This window comes from Mustela nivalis (assembly GCF_964662115.1).
Source record: "Mustela nivalis genome assembly, chromosome: 10".
Taxonomy (NCBI): Eukaryota; Metazoa; Chordata; class Mammalia; order Carnivora; family Mustelidae; genus Mustela; species Mustela nivalis.
Genome location: NC_139029.1, coordinates 15,402,489 through 15,420,038, shown reverse-complemented (window position 1 = coordinate 15,420,038; position 17,550 = coordinate 15,402,489). Strand labels below are relative to the sequence as shown.

At 58.3% G+C, this 17,550-nt stretch overlaps 1 protein-coding gene across 2 annotated transcripts in view; it reads right to left on the bottom strand.

Moving 5' to 3' along the window:
* The window catches only part of EPHA8 (EPH receptor A8), a 35,464-nt gene extending 18,117 nt beyond the window's left edge, over nucleotides 1-17,347 (bottom strand). The window contains exons 1-3 of one of the 2 annotated variants that reach the window (XM_082684593.1): nucleotides 17,245-17,347; nucleotides 11,794-11,858; nucleotides 5,389-6,052 (exon numbers count right to left, since the gene is read on the bottom strand). In XM_082684593.1, the coding sequence (XP_082540719.1) occupies nucleotides 5,389-6,052; nucleotides 11,794-11,858; nucleotides 17,245-17,344 (829 nt within the window). In that variant the 5' untranslated portion in view covers nucleotides 17,345-17,347. Of the gene's footprint in view, nucleotides 1-5,388; nucleotides 6,053-11,793; nucleotides 11,859-12,851; nucleotides 12,917-17,244 lie in introns of those variants that run through there. The other variant, XM_082684594.1, reaches the window with a different exon arrangement.
* Between the last annotated feature and the right edge of the window lie 203 nt (nucleotides 17,348-17,550).

The window sequence follows — 17,550 nt, the reverse complement described above, 5'->3', positions numbered from 1 at the left end:
GCCTTCAGCTCAGGTCATGATCTCAGGGTCCTGGGATGGAGCCCCGCATCGGGCTCTCTGCTCTGTGGGGAGCCTGCTTCCTCCTCTCTCTCTGCCTGCCTCTCTGCCTACTTGTGATCTCTGTCTGTCAAATAAACAAATAAAATCTTTTTAAAAAAAGAAAAGAAAAGAAATGCATTAAAAAAAGTGAGAAAAGACATCATGTCATAAATAAATAAATAAATAAAATGAAGTCGTATCTCTTTATTCTAATAGCTAAAATCAAGCTAATTTGTAAAATTCTCCCAGGTCAAGAGAAAAACTGAAGCTGGGAAGAATGACTCTGTCCTCACATTTGCTTTATGGAATCAGAGGCCGCAGAGCAGGATGGGGCCTACAGGCTGGAGAGTGGGGAAACATGCCTCCGCTCTGACACTTCTTCCCTCCTGCCTGGACAGACCCCAAGGGTTCTCAGGCCTGCCAGGGGGCTGGGCCTCAGCGTTGTGGGCCTCCTAGCTGACGCACTGTGATCTCACCTCCTCCTCCCAGAAGTCCCCCAGTTGACAAAGTCCTGGGGCAAGCCAAAGAGGCCTCCTCGGGGCCCAGGACTAGGGCAGAGGAAGATGGCTTTGCCCTTCGTCAGCAAATAGGTGGTTCAACCCGTCATTGAGCTGAGTGACAGTCGTCCTCACTGCTGTGATCAGACCTGTGTCGGTTAGGGGTTCAGGGACCGCTTGCCCAAGCTGCCCTGCATTTGTTCCTTTATCCAAATTTATTGAGCTGCTACTATGGGGCCAAGCTAAGCAAGAGCTGGCCCTGCTTTCCAGGAGCTGTCTGGGCTGTGACAGGCACGGGGAAGGTGTGGGCGACACCCTCGTGTGATTTGTGGCAGGAAGGACGCACGGAAAGACGGCCCACAGTTCTTGAGTCTCTGACTGCCCCAGAGATCATCTTGTTCTCATCCGTTAAGAGCAGAAACTCGTTGGCGCCTGGGTGACTCAGTTGGTTAAGCCACTGCCTCTGGCTCAGCTCCTGATCCGGAGTCCTGGGATAGAGTCCCATATCGGGCTTCACCTGCTCTGCGGGGAGCCTGCTTCTGCCTCTCCTTCTGCTTGTGCGCGCGCTCTCTCTCTCTAATAAAGAAAGTCTTTAGGAAAAAAAAAAAAAAAAAGAGCACAAACTCGGGAGTAGGCTGCCTGGGTTCCTCTTCTGCTCTAACCCCTTCACCTAGGCTAAGGGATGCTGGGCAGGTGACCAGGCCTCAGTTTCTTCATCTGTAAAATGGGACAGTAATAGGCTGCATCTCCTAGGGCTGTCGTGAGGGTGACGTGAGTAAGTACACGTGAACTCACGCCAGGACCCTGCCTAGCACTTATCCCAGTGCTATGTGGTGGGGACAATGCGCTTGGCAGAGAGGAAACAGGCGGGGTACCTCGCCCCAGGCTCCCCGCCGGGCCAGAACACAAACCCAGCTGGGAGAACCTCTGGGGCCCAGGCCTGTCCCCCATCAGCCTCTCAACACGCGTCCGGGGCTTAGAGATGGCCCAGCCTTTCTGCCGCTCGCCAGTGGGCGGTTCTCACCCGCTCTGCTAATACCCATATGGCTCTAATGTGTCAAAGCCAGATTAATCCGCGCAATGAAAATAAAATAATCTTTAATAAGAATACTAATCACCAGGCCTCAGGGAGCCCGGAGACCTGGAGGCAGAGCCTGGGATGAATGGCTGAGACAGATGGAGCGGCTCTGGGCTGGGGCCCGGGCCCGGCCACCGACCCAGGGCGCTTCCGGAGCCCGTGTGCCCGGCGAGTCGGCCGAGCGCCAGGTGGGGCCGCTGCCCCTGCCGAGGGCACCTTGCCCAGGCCGCCTGCCCGGCCGGCAGCTGCCTGCGGCCCCACCACCTCTCCCCGCTCCCCCACCAAGAGCCCGAGATTTGACAAATAAGGTGTCTGCCGGTGGATGACCAGAGGAAATTAATTCTAAATCAGATTTTAAACACAGTCAGAAAGGCAAAAGAGCTCGGCGCTCGTGCTGCCCCTCCGAAGCGAGACTCTCTGATATTTATAGAAAAATGATTAGGGCCTCCAAGGGTGGTTTGCATTCTGTGTCCAGGTGACGGGAAGGACAGCAACCAGGGCTTCAGTGTCAGGGCTGCTGCTCCCTTGGGTGGTGTTCCGAGAGGCCTCTCCCCTGCCTGGACTGAGGGGGGGCACTGCAGCCAGCTGTGGGGACAGGTCACTGGGCCTGGCACTGTGTATTGAGAGGGGCGCTCTGGCTGGGAGATCTGGGGTCCAATCGACCGCCGCTAGCAGTGTGCCCTTGGGCCAGTCACTTTGGCTCTCCGGACCCCCACCTGCCCACTGGGAAACTAGACCAGCTCCCACCTTGGCTCTGATGCTCTTCTGTGGGTGTCTGAGGCCTGAGGGCCTGAGGGCTTCTCAGGAAGCCTTCATGGAACCCGTGACCGGCCTGGTCCCTCCTCCTGGGCTCCACTGTCTTCTCTGTGGAATCAGGTGCTCGCTGGCCACCTCTGTGCAGAGCCATGAAGGTGAAAGCAGGGGGGAGGGGCCTGCAGGCTGGGAGGGTGGCCGTGGCCACCTGGGCTGGCCCCTGCCGCAGGCCTCAGGCTCTGGATCCCCTTTTGCTAGAAGGAAGGCGGTGGCATCAGCCTGGACAAGGCAGGACCCCAGAGCCCAGCCTTCCTCCTCAATTGTTTGATCAGAGACAACTGCCTGAGGGAGGTGGCCAGGGGACCCACGGTCCTCAGGGTGTCCCTCTCAGGTTGGTTGGTGGCAGAGGGGAGCTACAGCTTTGAGAGGACAACTCAGGAAGCCCGGAAAGTCACCCCCACTCTGTTCCCGCCTCCTGCTTGGTCTCCAGCCTCCCCACTCTCAGGTTACCTGCCCAAGGAGGGCTGGGGACAGGGGCCCCCCCAGCAGGGCCGCACGCCAGGACCTCCCATGTGTGGAGGAGCTCCGTGTCAGAGCCATGCTGCTTCTTCCAAGGAGGTTTCCCAGATAATCCCGGAAACCCACTCACAGGAGTGAGAAAAGTCTCTCCTCGTGTGACTTGCCACTGGCATTTTGTCCCCAAACCTCTCCGCCTGCAGTGCATTAGGAATTAATATTTTTTTATAAAACCTGTAATTATCTTGCAACTGGCATAATTACGTGGTATTGTGATTTAAATGTAAAATTCAAAATATGCTGCAATTTCCTAAGTCCGCTTTGGCATTTATTATTTTTATTAATGAGCCAACAGTGCCAGGCAGTGGGCATGACTCCAGCCTCTCCCAGCCCTGGGAAGGTCCTGCTGCTCCAGACCTAGGAGCTTCTACCCAGAGTCCTGCCCTTGACTTGCTGTGGGGCCTGGGGCAAGACACATCCCTCACTGGGCTCCACTTCCCAACCCTGTCAAACAAGGAGGCCAGTGCAGGACTCGAGACCTTGGACCCAAAAGTCCGGAAGATCAGTCTCCCTCCCAAGGGCAGAGGTGTCCTGTTGCATACTGGACAGACAAGTGGCTTACTTGTGCTTACAGACTAAACCCAGGGTTGGGGTCTGCAGCTGACCTTGACCAGGTGTCCACTGACCAGCTGGCCTCTTATTATGGCCTATGCTGTACCAGTTAGAGCTGTTGTGCTGTTCCCCCAGGGAGGAGGGAAGCCGGGTTTGACAGAGGGCTCTGTGGAAAAAGGGCTCTGGTGGGAGCCAGCCTGAGATCAGAGACCTACTCTGCGGTTTACGTCAAAGGACTCAGTTTCTCGCATCTGTAAGATGGGGATATGCTACTCGCTTAGAGGACTTTTGTAAGCATGAGAACGTGTGTGAACTCCCTAAATCTCCATGCCTGAGACGCAACAGATGCTCAACAGAATGAGAAACTGCCCCGACGAGGAAGAAGTACTTACTAATGTGACCTGTTCATGGAAAACACTTGAAAATTGTTGCTAAGGGACTTTATTGTCCCCATCAGAAGAAAGGGATACTGGAAGCCAGCTCTGGCAGGGAGAGCAGTCAGGCTGGGCCAGGGGTAGGTTAAATACCTACACGTGGCTTCCAGCAAGACAGACCCGACTCAGGTCCCAGGTCCACCTCTCACCAGCTGTGAGGCCCGTGCAGGGACGCTCCCTCTCGAGCCTCAGTTTCCCCATTGGTAAAATGGATCTGTAACACCTGCCTTGCTGCAGTGAGCAAATGAGCTGATGTGTGAGCCTCCCTATGTAAGCTGCAAAGGCACGGGGATGCTGGTTATCACGCGGCGGGGCGTCGAGAAGCACAGGGATGACTGTGACAGGAACCAGGAGAGGCTGGAAGCCTGGGAACCTGATAATTGAGGCATGCACACTGGCAGAACCAGTCCACAAACAGGTGAATGTCACAGATGATGCTTCGGGGGTTAGGGTCCCTAAGAGGTGAAGACTCGTAGCAGTTAGGAAGGACAGCTTAAGGAAACCAGAAAGCCCCAGAGAGGGTCTGGGAAGGGGCCTGGTGGCTGGATACAGGATCTTGATCCCAGAGAACTGCCTTGAACACTACCTGAAATTCTTGGCCTGTGCCCTGCTCTCTCTTGTGAGCACCAAGGGGTCCTTCCTGCCTGCTTGGGGCCGAGGAGAAGGGCCCCAAATAGGGTCGAGGCCCCAGCCTCTCTGATCCCTGCATAGGAACAGCCTCCTCCCCCAGGAGCACCCGTGGTCCCAACAGCAGGCTTCATTCTGCTCTGAATGGGCGAGCAGCCATGTGTCCAGCCCCCCCAGGGGAGGCCAGGGAAGGGCAGAGGGCAAGCCGGCCGAGACCAGTACCAGCTGAGGCACCAGCTGTCTGTCCAACCAACTTGTGCAGTGTCCCCGGTGCCTGGGATGGCTGGCTACACCGCCTCCACACGGGCACAGTGCAAGTGTCACACACACACACGTAGCTTGGGGTCCCGGCCCTGCTCCTGGGCTCTGGCGTGGGAACCCGAGCAGCACACTCATGGGAACAGATGCCATGCTGTCCCATCCTCCGCCTTCCCTTTCTCAAGGACCTTGGCTGTCCCCTCCCACAGGCATATACGCAGCTGGACGCCCAGGCCTGCGGGTATCCTCAGAGGTATATCTCCACACTACCCACAGAGAGTAGCATCTGGTTGTAGTGTGTCTCCCTCTCTTCTCCCTTCCCCTTGCTCCATGTGCACGTACGCGCACGCGCACATACACACACACACACACTCACACGAGCACATATGCATGCACCGCCTGCTGTATTTGCTGACCCAGAAATGCTGGAAGGTCACCCATCTTCCCAGATGCTGTTTGCGCCCCCATCCCGATGCCTGCCACCTGCGATTGCCCCCACCCAGACCCTGGCAGCCCCCTCCCGGACCCGAGCCTGCACGCCGGCCGCCCGCCCATCCACGCGTGGCGCGCTCACCCACACAGGCATCCCGCCGCTCCTCGTAGCCAGCGCTGCACACGCACTTGCCGATGGGCACCAGCCACTCGCCCTCGGCGCTGCAGTACATCTTGGGCGTGTCCCGCTCCTCGGAGTGCCGCACGCACTGGCCCCGCACCTCCACCAGCGAGGACGAGTCGGCCCCCGTTACCGCCTCCGAGAAGGCGGCCAGGTTGCGCACCATGGTGGGGCACTTCTTGTAGTAGATGCGGAGAGACAGGATGGCAAGGCACGCGCCGATGTCCTGGAAGGCCAGGTAGAAGCCACGTTTGCTGAGGGGGCCCACGCCGCGCACCTCCGTGTTGAGCTTGAGGCGTCGCACGCCCAGGTCGGCTCCTGTGAAGCTCTCATCCGCTGCAATGGTGTCGATTTTGAGGAACTGGCTTTCTTGGGTGCTGGCACCCAGATCGCGGTCCGACTCCAGGTAGTAGAGGTTGAAGGTCTCCTTACAGGTGCCCAGCACACCGGGCATGCTGTTGCAGTCGCGCAGGGTGAACTTGATCTCGGCGTAGACGCGCCGGGCGCCGTCGCGGGGCACCCAGCTGGTGCGCAGCCAGTTGTTCTGGTTGGGGCTCATGACATTGCACACCTGGTACGTGTGGATGGGCTGGAAGGACTCGTCCACCTCGTTGATGGAGTCCCACTGCGGGCACAGAGAGTACAGCACTGAAGTGAGCGTGAGCACCCCTCCCCCGCCAGTCACTTCTGCCCCGCGTGCACGGGGTCAGGACCTCCCCAGGAAGAAGACCAAATGTTCTCTGCCCTTGGGTTGCCGACCTTCCCTCTACTGGACCATCACCTCGAGATGTGAGCCCTCAGAGTGCCACATCATTCCGAGATAGTGCTATTTGCAGCACTTTACTGTTGACAAAATAGCTCTGAGCCCCGTGTCTGAAGTCACCCAGCTAGTAAGTGGTAGAACCGGGACTGGAATTGATGCCAAAGGTATAAAACCCGAACTCGTGTCTTCATGGCAGCTCCAAACACTCCCAGGGTGAGAGTCTGGGGCTGGGGGTGTGCTTGGCTAAGTCAGGGGGCCCACAGGCCCAGTTTCTGTATCAGTTGCCAGAGGGATCTTTTTAATGCAGAGACCTGACTATGCCCCAAATCCTTCAGCAAGGGAGTGCCAGGATGTGGGGAAGTTGAATGTGGTGGCTTCTGTGCCACCTGCTGGTGAGGCGTCAGTGATTCAGAAATAAATCAGACACGATTCACAGAGTGTAAGAAAACCCACCCATGGAATGGGAGGGACATACCTGCAAATCATGTGTCTAGTATGGAATTAATAGCCAGAATATATAAAGAACTCCTATAACTCAACAACAAAAAAACCAAACAGCCCAACTGAAAAGCAGGCAAAAGACTTGAATAGACCTTTCTCTAAAGATATACAGATGGTCAAATAATCCATAGAAAAATGGTCACAGTCACTCGGCATTAGCGAAATACAAATCAAAACCACCATGAGAGACGCTTCTCACTCACAAGGATAGCAATTATCTGAACGATAGGACATAACAAATGTTGGAGGATTTGGAGGATCTGGAACGCGTGTGACCTCTGGTGGGAGTGTAAGATGGGCAGCTGCTCTGGGAACCAGTGTGGAGCTTCCTCAGAAAGTTGAAAAGAGACCTAGCCTGTGACCCAGCAATTCTACTTCTGGGTATACACGCAGGACAACGGGAAGCAGGGTCTCCAACAGATAACACACATTCAAGTTCACAGCAGCATTATTCGCGGTAGCCTCAAGGTAGAAGACCAAAATGTGCCCATCATCGGATGACTAGATAAACAAAATGCAGCGTATCCAAACAATGGGACAGTTTTCAACCTTAAAAAGGAAGGACATTCAGATGCCTGCCACAACACGGCTGAGCCTTGAGGGCATGATGCTAAGTGAAATAAGCCAGCTGAGAAAGAACATTGTATGATCCCACTTAAATGAGGTCCTGAGAGCCACAGAAACAGAGAACGGAATGGTGGTTGCCAGGCACTGCGGGACAGGGGAAGGGTGAGCTGCTGTCTCGCGGACACAGAGCTTCCGTTTGGGAAGATGAAAAGGGTTCTGGAGATGGATGGTGGTAACGGTCATACGACATGGGGAAGGTACTTAATGCCACTGAATCGTGGACTTAAAAGGCCCCGTGATGGTAAATGTTATGTGTATTTTACCACTACTAAGAAAGGAACATTCCAGAAACACTCCCTCCCCTTGGGCGTCTCACAGTCCATCAGACAAGGTGGTGGAGGGCTCCATGCCAAAGTGGGTGGGCATCCAGGGGGTGGTGAAAACTTCCTGCAGGCTGAAGCAGGAAGCTCTTGCAGGGATGGGAGGGAAGAGCCCACCGAGAGGCCGGGAAGAATAAGCACTGTTCAGCGAGCACCAGATAGCCCAGCTCGGCCACAGAAGATTCACATGCAAGACCCACTGCTAAGAAATGAGCCAGGAGTTGAGAGGTCAAGACCCCTTGGTCTCTAACTGCTGTGTGACCTTGGGCAAGTCCCGGCTCCTCTCTGGGCCCTGGCTTCCTCAACTGCAGAAAGCTGGCTGGCTGGGAGCAGTCATGAGGGGCTGAGTTCCGTGGACTCCTGAGAGCCCTGAGTAGGGGCTGGAGGCTGAGTGCAGATGGAGGGGATGGGCTCTGGGTCCCTGCCTTGGGTTGGCCAGCGGTACCATGCCTTGCTCTTTTCTCTTGGGCCTCTATGCGCAATTGTCCTTGAACTAAAGATCCTATTGCTTATGGGGGATGGGGGAGGTACAAACCAGTCCTCGTGATGTTCTGAGAATCTTGGGGGTTCTGAGCGACCTACGAGTGCAGGAGTGGGGACCACGGGGGCCTCGAGTCTTTCCTGACGAAAGCCCCTCCCTCTCACCTTATCTTGGCCAGCATGTGGTCTCAACCCTCGGTGCCCACATCTGTAAAATGGGGCTCAGACAGGCACACTGCGGCGAGGCTTGAGAGAATGAAAGGAGAAGGCTGCCAAGCGCTTGGCTGGGGCCTGGCACAGCAGGGCACCAGAGGAACGGGCCTGCTATGGTGCCAGCCTGGCAACACCTTCCCAGCCCACCTGTGCCTGCCTCCAGGGGCCCCTGGGGGAAGAGGTCCAGGGTGTGCTGGCCTCACCTGAAAGCTTATGCCTCCTACATCCCATATCCCAGAAGGACCCCCTTGGACCCCACACTGCAGCCAAGGCCTTTGGGCAGTGCTGTGTCACATCTGGGGTTAAAGTCATTGTCACAATTAATGGAGCACTGAAGAGCCAGCCAGCTGCTCCCTGTCTGTTTCCTGCCAGGGACCTGGATAAATTAATCGGCCTCATCTGAGTCTGCTCCAGCCGCTCTACCAATGCCAATGCCCTGGCCTTGTCCTGTCCGCCCCAGGGGCCGCTGCAGACGCCCAGAATGGCGAGAATTCCTGGAGGCTGCTGCAAGGATGGAATGAGCCGTGCTCCCCACCTGGGCACCCCCGTCCCCGCTCCCCGAGGCCTGGGGCCCTCCTCCTCCACCCCCACCCCCTCCGACTGCTCTGCAGCTCTGTGCTCTGTCTGGAACAGAATGCACTGACCCAGCTGTGCAGCCCCGGGGGCCTCCCGTCCCCTCTCTGAAGCCTGTGCTTCTCGTATGTGAAGTGGGCTGGCCGACGCCTGCCCCTTCCACCAACTCCAGGGGATGCTGAGGTTTGGTGGGGGACAACTGAATGTGTCTGTCATCTAAGGCAGCACTGGTTCGTGCCTGCTAATTCACCAGATGTGCTGGAACCATGGAATGGGTCCCAGCCTGTGCAGGGAGGGGCATGGCCTGAGGAAGAGCCTGGATCCTGGGGCCAGATGTCCCCTGACCTCAGCAGAGGGGCTTAACCTCCCAGAGCTTCGGGTTTCTCACAGGGAAAATGTCCCTTTCGTGCATTCTCATTGATAACCACTGCACAGAGCAGGTTCTGTGATCATTCCCGTGTGATAAATGGGGAGGTGGCAGCCAGGTAAGTGACCTGCCTGGGTCACAGTGATTAGAGGCCGCAGAGTACAGGCTCGTCCAGACCCAGCAGCACCCTCGGCCTTTAGGCTGTGCAGCCGTGGCTGACAATCCAGTCACTCTGCTGATGCCGGAGACAGCCATGGATGGCCCTTGCTCCCAGGCTGTTTAATAGCCTTCAGAATCCGAGGAACCTCCTGGAGCCTTAAGGGCCATGACCACAGGCTCCCTAGCCAGCTAAGCAGGAGAATCACCTGGAAAGCTTATGAAACAAAAGACTGCCAGGCAATCTCCCAGGATCCCCTGCATGTAGGGTCCTGTAGCCTCACTTGCTAGCCTGGAACAGGTTAAGATCTAGAGTTTGGGGAGCAGGGATTTCACCCAGGCTTCTTTCCCCTCCGGGCAAGCCCAGATGGTCCCTGCTCAGCATACAATGCTGGGGGCCTCTCACCTTCTCGCAATGAGGACATAGACTAAAGAGAGGACAAGGGACTCAACCAAGGCTCTGGGCCCGAGCAACTGGAGTCTGAGTCCATCCTCTGGAAACTGATAGCAGGAAAGTTATTCCCGGCTGCTCTGACCTCAGCTTCCTCATCTGTGAAATGGGATGGCTGTACCTACTCACAGGATTGGCTATGCGGATTAAATGAGATCATGTCTCTGAACCGTTCAGACCTATGTAAATATACATTATTTGTTCTAATTCCCCAACAGGATAAGATAACTCTGAGCCACGCTTTGCGGCACACTGCAAACAAAAGAATCTTAGATTTCTAGCACAATCAGCGAAAACACAAGTCTGGCCATACTCCACCTGCTTAAAACCCTTACAATTCCTCTAAACACCAAGTCCTGAGCTCTGAGAAGGACAGAGGGACAGAGACACCCAGAGCCAACCTGGGGCCGGGCCCAGTCCTTTCTAGCTGCTGGGTCTCAGGGGAAAAGATGACCCAATCATCGGCCCGGCGGTCACCTACTCAAGGGTCAGTTCCAGAGCTGGGTCACTTTCTCAAGCCCTTTCCTACCCTGCTCACCCCTGGGAGGCAGCCACCTGGGGCACACAAAGGGGCATTTCACCGGGAGAAACTGAGGCCCAGAGAGGTAAAGAGACACCTCAAGGACCCAGCCTTTGCCCGGAGTCAGGGCTGAGCTTCTCAGGCAGCAAGGAGTTCCCTCCTGGTCCTTGGGTCCATGGGGTCTGCTGTGAAACTCCCCGAAGCCTGGAGCACGGGACCTCATGGAAGTGCACTTGGCCTCCCGCCGCCCAGAGATGAGAGCTCCAAAAGGAGAGGAGGGGGGCTCCAGCCTGCCCCCAGCCACAGGCCACAAACAGCCCAGATGAAAAGTGAAGAAACACTCCCACTCCCTTCACAAGTTGAAGTCACTGTCACCATCATTATTAACATTATTAGCCTTGTCTCCAGAACCATGGAAGCCAGCGTTCACGAAAGAAGTCACATGCACGTGACACGCCTGCATCTGGCGGGGATGGGGATGTATGTGTGTGTGTGTTTCTGAGCGTGCCGCAGGAGGAAATGTCTGTGACACAGAACCGTCACACACACTACTGACAATGACAGTGACAGCACATTCGGCGAGGGCTCCCCAGGTGCCAGGCATGGCGCCAGGACCAGGTGTCACCTCCTCTCAACCTGACAGCAAAGCCCACGAGGTCGTCACAAGCTTATCCCTTGCCACAGACGGGGAACTGAGCCTTGGGGAGTGAGGTGGTGACCCCCAGGGCCGCCCCGCTTGTCAGTGGCAGAATCGGGGCTCGCCAGGCTCACGGAGGGAGGGTCTGGATAGGAAAGGTGGAGGGTCGGGCCGAGGATGCCGTGGGGTTACCACACCCACTCCCCAGGAGGATGGCAGGGGTACCGCCTGAGAGTCCGGAACCCCCCGGAGACCTGACGGGCTCAGCCCAAGGGTCACCGTGGAGGTCAGAGGGACCTGGCGGCTTTGGCTGCAGTGGGTGTTGGCCGGTGCCATCCAGATGATTCTGATGGAAGAGAATAACAGGGGCCCGGTGGCTCCTGGTGAAGGCAGGGCAGGAGGGAGGGGCCAATCCCGAAGGGGTGACATGCCTGGCTGGGGCCCATATGAATCTGGAGGCCCAGAACACAGATGTACGGATTCCACACCTAGTGGCCTTAGGCTTAAGAACTGGGAGCTCTGTAGCAGGGTTGGTTCTATAATCCCAAGGGTCTGCATAAAGAAAGGAAGGAAGGCACAACGGGAGGGAGGAAGGGAGAGAAGGAATCAGCAGCTCTATTTCTAACTGCTGTGTGGCCTTGGGTAAGTCACTTCACCTCTCTGGGCATCTGCTTCCTTTTGATCTGATGATAAGACCCTGAGTCACAGCATTTCTCTGCTCACAGAGGGTGATGCGGGCCCCACTGCGGGTCACCTACCCCGTGAGCTGGATATGTGAGCCAGCCCCAGTCTCCGTGGATGGTGGACGTGTCCAGCAAGTTCACTGTAAAACAGGAGAGGAGAGAACATCAGGCCCTAGGATACCATTCTCCAGTCCCACAGTGCAGCCCAACCGGGACATGCTGGTCTGCTCTCGCTCCTGAACACGCCAGCTTCACGCCTCACTTCCCTTCTCCTTCCGGGTCCGGTTCAAGTTGTCCCTCTTACCTGAAGCCATCTCCCACCACCTTGGCCCAAATGTGACTTTCCAAACCCCCACAACATAAGGTGCCCCAAGAGCCGGGCTTGCCTGGTTGGCGATGCAGTGGAATGGCTAAGAGATGGGCTCAGGAATCCGGGACGCCTGGGCCAGATTCCCAGCCCTGCCACTAACAGCTGTGTGTCCCTGCACAAGTCCCCACCCCACCAGCCTCAGTTTCCTCCTGTGAAAAATGAGCGTGACGGTGGGTCCTGTCTCACAGGGTGTCTTTAAGACAGCCTCATGCTGGTCTCACTCATGGGACACGACGGCATTCAAAAGCACCCAGCAAGCTTCGCCTCTCAAGGTCATACCTCCCACAGGAGGACCAGCCCAGCTCTGCAATCACCAGTGTCCCTCGGGAGATGCCTGGCACCTACTCCATCCTCTGAGCACATCGGATGTGGGGGCACCTAGAGCGGGAAACGCTGCCTCTCAGTCCCTACTGTACACTGAGCTCTGCGAGGGGCGCTCTAGAAGCCTCCCGTCCGTTCCCTGCACCACAACGGTCGCCACGAGGTGGTGACTCCGTGGATGGTGAAGTGAAGACACTGGGCATTGGGTACATTCAGGAACGTGCTCGGAGCCCCACCGGGGTAGCCAGACGGGCTGGCATCCACAACACCTGCAGAAGCCTCTGCAGACGCCAGTTCCAACAGCGTGAGCCCAGGAAACAGCACCTGAGCACAAACCGCTGCGGCCTCAAAGGAGCGCTGGCCCGAAAGGCAAGTCTACTCTAAGCCTAACCCCCAAAAGGGACCCCACGAAGTCTCAGTGACACAACAGAGAAGACCTTGCCTTTGGAGACAGACACTCCTGGGCTCAGATCACGGACCAGCTACATAGTAGCAGGTGACCTTGGCTTCTCTGCCCCTGTTGCTTCACGTGTAAAATGGGGATAACAACACCTAGAGAGTAAACCGGAAAGCCAGGAGTCACTGCCTTATTAAAGCTAATTCCCTTTCCCAAAGTCCTGTCCCTCCTGCCTCTCTCCTTGTCCCTCAGACCTACCCACTCACTGTACAGTGATGAAGGCGCGCTACACTGTTAAGAAACTGGGGTTTGAATCTCCACTGCTGTGTGTCCTCTGGTGAGTCCCCTCACCTCTCTGGGCCCCTGCCCCGTTTGCTCTGTCTGGTGATGGGCGTACAAGAGGGCTCTTGGCTCCATGGTCCCGATGGTTCCCGTTTCACGCTCCCTTCCCCAGACCCCCTCTCCCTGCCTACAACCATGGGCTTCCGCTTAGGCCAGCTGGGGCATGTTCCAGAGGGATAACACCGCAGGGGCCCTCTTGGAACTTTTCTGCAGGGAGGCCTGGTGTCCTTCTGTCTGAAATTTGCACAGCTCGGCGCCTGCCCCTCAAAGATGGAGACAAGCGTCTTCAGGAAATGCTGGAGTGAGGACGCTCTTATTTGCTGATTTTCTCCCTCCTCTTACCCTCCTACCCCATTGTCAGGGGCCCCAGAGGGGAGGCCAGCTGGAGAGAGCTTGCAGAACCAGGGGAGGGGCCTCTGTCCTCCTCCCTGGGTCCCCAGGGGTCAGGTGGGATCAGGGGGATGGAGCCAGTGTCCGCAGAAGGATCTCCCCTCCCCAGCCGGCCCCACGCCAGGGGCGCAGGCAGAGAAGCCTTCCCGCCTCCCTCCCTCCCTCTCAGGCAATGGAGAGAAAACTGGGTCAGGCAAGCTCTCTCCTCCTGCTGGCTGGTGGGAGGGGGAAGGGGCCGCACTGCAGTTTCCCCCAGACCAGCAGAGCCTAGTCCGGGGGAGAGGATGGGGACAGGGGACTAGTGGGCTCCCCCATCCCAACCCACATTCCAGATGGGGTCTCGGAGCTGCACGCTCTCCATGCAGCTGCGACATGCCCCTACCGCAGGAGGGTCGGCGTAAATGCCCACCACTCAGACTCCTCTCCGCTGGGGCACCGTGACTGGAGGGGCAGCGGCCAGCGGACCCCACCTTCCAGGTCCTTCCCGCCCTGGGAAACCTCACCACATTTGCATTGGATTCTTGATCAGCCAGCCAGGGGGCCCGGAGCATCCTAAGATAAGTCAAAAGTCGATGCTATCGGATTCGGGAAGAGCTATAGGATTCTAGGGCTGCCTGTTCCAACTCCTTCCAGATGCTTCCCCGTCCCTGCCCTCCTCTCCTCTCCCTTTGTCCCTCTTCATCCCCACCTCCCATGCCCTCTCCTGGGGGGCTGGGGAGGAGACACAGCATATGCCAGTATATGCCGGTCACGGGAAGCTCCGGGCCCACAGAAGATTGCTTCAGGCCTAGAGACGAGTCCAGCGTGAAGCCCACTCCCCCCGAGTGCCCTTGGAAATGCAGAACCTTCTGGTCACCCAGCCCAGGCTCTCTCCTGCTCTCCTGCACTCCTGGCCTGTAGGTCTGTGTGCCTTCCGTGAAGTCAGTTCTCTCTGGGTCCATCTCCCCATTTACCAGTGCGAGGAGAGGACTCATGGCCTCTCCGGGCCTTCATGAAGCAAACCTCTTGGCCCCTCGGTGTTCAGTTTCCTCATCTGCAAGATGTCCGTAGGCCTCCCTCTTGGGCCTACCCTCCTAGGCTGTTCTAGGAGATCAAACGGGTCCCTCTCCTGCTCTGAGAAGCACAGATAATTCCTAAGCCTTTCCTGTTCCACTGTGGAAAGCATTATGCGATTTCTTTTTTTCTCCAGCACCGTCACCTTCCCCCATTCCATTTCGCTGAGACTAATACTTAAATTGATTTACATTCCCTGAGGACGCAGTGCGTGATGGTGAGGTTGGAGAATCCGGGTGGCCAGGGGACGTCGGCCAGGATGTGAATGCCTCAGCGATCACCCCAATGTGGTAGAGAATCCACACCAGAGAGTGATAAGCAGCTGTGGGCCTGATCGGGCTTGGGGGGGGCACGGCTGCAGGTGTAGGGTCCTCTCCTGCCCCGTGAGGGACCTGGCATGGGGGCACCTGGCCAGGCTGGAGCACTGCTACTTTTCAGGAGCCCAGCTGGGAGCAGATAACCCCTCTCTGAGTGCCCACAGTCTCCCTGGCCAATCCTGGCACTGCACCAGCCCAGGACTGATACTGGGAGGGACTCCTTCCGGAGGGAGGGCTGTCCTTTGCGGAACCTCTGCCCCGGGCGGTCCAGCCCGCATGGCCTAGCCCTGACCCCCTGTGGGTACTCTGCCGCACTGGCTGGACAGGTGAGGACTGGCCCTTGGACGATGCCTCCCTCTGCCCAGGACAAAGACATCCCGCCTGCCTCCTTTTATGGACCTTGCCTCTTCCCCAGCTGCTGCCCCCTCCCTGGACAAGTCCTCTCTCTTTCTCAGGCCAGTGGCCTGCCTTCTGCAGGAGAGTCTGCTCCAAGTCACCTCCCCAGGGGACTCTGGGGGGGTGCCAGTCTGCCATTCTGGAAGGTGCTGCATCCTTCCTGGAGAAGATAACTGAAGCAAGCAGTTGAGGGTGTGTGGTCCACAACCCAGAGCCTCAATGTGGACCCCACAGCATCCTGCTGGTAAGAAAGTGTCCCCCTCCCCCAGGCCCCTCTACCCCAATTCACCTGGCTCCCACCTCAATTCTCTTCTGGTGGCCCAGGAACCTGTCCCCGGTCCCCGGCCACCCCAGCTAGCCCAGCTCCGCCTGCCGCCTTACCTCACCTCTCAGCTTCCCTGCCACAGTCCCTCTCCCCCTGGAGACTGAGTTCCTCTACGTGTGCATTTATCACATGCACGTGTGTTTCCGCGGGCGTAAATGCAAGCTGGATGGTCTTCTTATATATGGAGTAACCGCCCATGGTGCGCCTATTTTCCTGGGCATGCTTCTGGACATGTATGCGTGTGCACAGGCATGTCTACGCACATGTGTCCTGGCTGCACTTCTGGGTCTGACTGTGGGCGATGCTGGAGGTGGGGAGCTGTCCATGCATGTGAGTCTACAGGCCTGGGTGTATGTGTGTAAATCCTGATGTGAGTCCATGTGTGCACGTGTGCGTTTCTGAGCTGTTCATGCGTGAGGGGGTGGATCTTCGGTGTAGCCGAGTGCGGATGAGGGAAACTGGCTCTGGATCTCCCTCGCAGGTACAAGAAGTTCATCCTGCCGGGGTGGGCACACAGCTCAGCCCCCAGGACCCCAGCCCCCGGATCCTGCCCAGAGCACACGTCGGGCCTCCTCTGGGCCGAGCTGCAGGAGCAGAGGAGATCCTGAGGGATGGGAGGCGGGGTGCAGAACAGAACCCAGGGCGGCATCCGGGCTGGACCTGGACGTCAGTGGGGCTAATTGTATGCGTGTGCGGGTGCGCTCACGTGTGTGCATGCGTGCAGATGTGAGGCCCGGGATGTTGGGGGACCCTGATGGGTGTCTCTTCCCAGCTTTCCTTGCTCTCTCCCACCGCCAGGAGGTCACCTCCCAGACGTTTTTTGTCCTGACTGCTCAGCCCACACTCCTGCTCCTACCCCCCACCCCTGGGTTCCCCTTGTGACTGGATTGCCCCCGGCCTTGCCCCTGGACAAGACCCTGCTCTCAAGGACCTTGCCTGCCTCAGCCCCTGGGCCTGCTCCTCACTGTCCCCTCCTCCCACGGCCACCCTCCTGCCCCTCCCCTCCAGCCATGACTTCCCCAGCCATCTAGCCCGGCCACCTGAGACTCTCATTCCCTGTCCCTCGGCCCCTCTCACCGGCTTCCGGCAACCTGGTCCTGCTCTCTGCTCCTTAGTTGTTGGTCCTCCTTCTCAATGCCACCCCTGCCCTCTTCTTCAGCCTTCTGAACCTCTGCTCGCATCCCTGTGTCCCTCTGTTCTCTGTCCCTGCCAGGTCCCCTGGTCCTTTCCCCTGCTCTGTCCCCTCTCTCCTCTACATCTCCTCTTGTCTTCTGTGCCCCGTCCTGTTCCCTCATCCCCAGTGTCCAACCCTCAGTTCTCCTCCCAGCTCGGAATCCCTCAGTCCTATCCTCCCTTCCTCTCCCCCAGACCCTGGGGGCCTCTGTCCCCCATCCTCAAGCCCTCCGGTCCCTATCCCCCAAGCCCTGTCCCCATCTCCATCGCACGGTCCCCTGACCTCGGGTCTCTCCCGCTGAGCCATTCCTGCCCCCCCCACCCCGCCCCCAACCCGGGAATCCCAGCCCCTTTGGTGGAGGGGAAGGAAGTTGAGCCTCGGGCAGCCGGCACCGCGCCCCGGCCCCTCGGCCGCCCCCGCCCCGCCGCCGCCGCCGCTCACCTTCGCCGCGCGCCGCGGACACGCAGGTGGCCGCCGCCGCCGCGGCCGTGACGACCCAGAGCGCGGGGGGCAGGCGGCCCCGGGCGGGGGCCACGGCCATGGCCCGGCCGGGCGGGCGGGGGCGCCGCGCACCCTCCAGCTCGGCCGCAGCGGCCGGCGCGTCGGCGCGCTCCCTCGCTCTCCCGCACACCCGGCGGCCGGGCGCACACCCCGGCGCACACGCCGGCACACAGCGCACACGCGGGCACCCGCGCCCGCCGCCGCCGCCGCCGCCGCCGCCCCGGGCGGGGGCCGGCCCGTCACGGC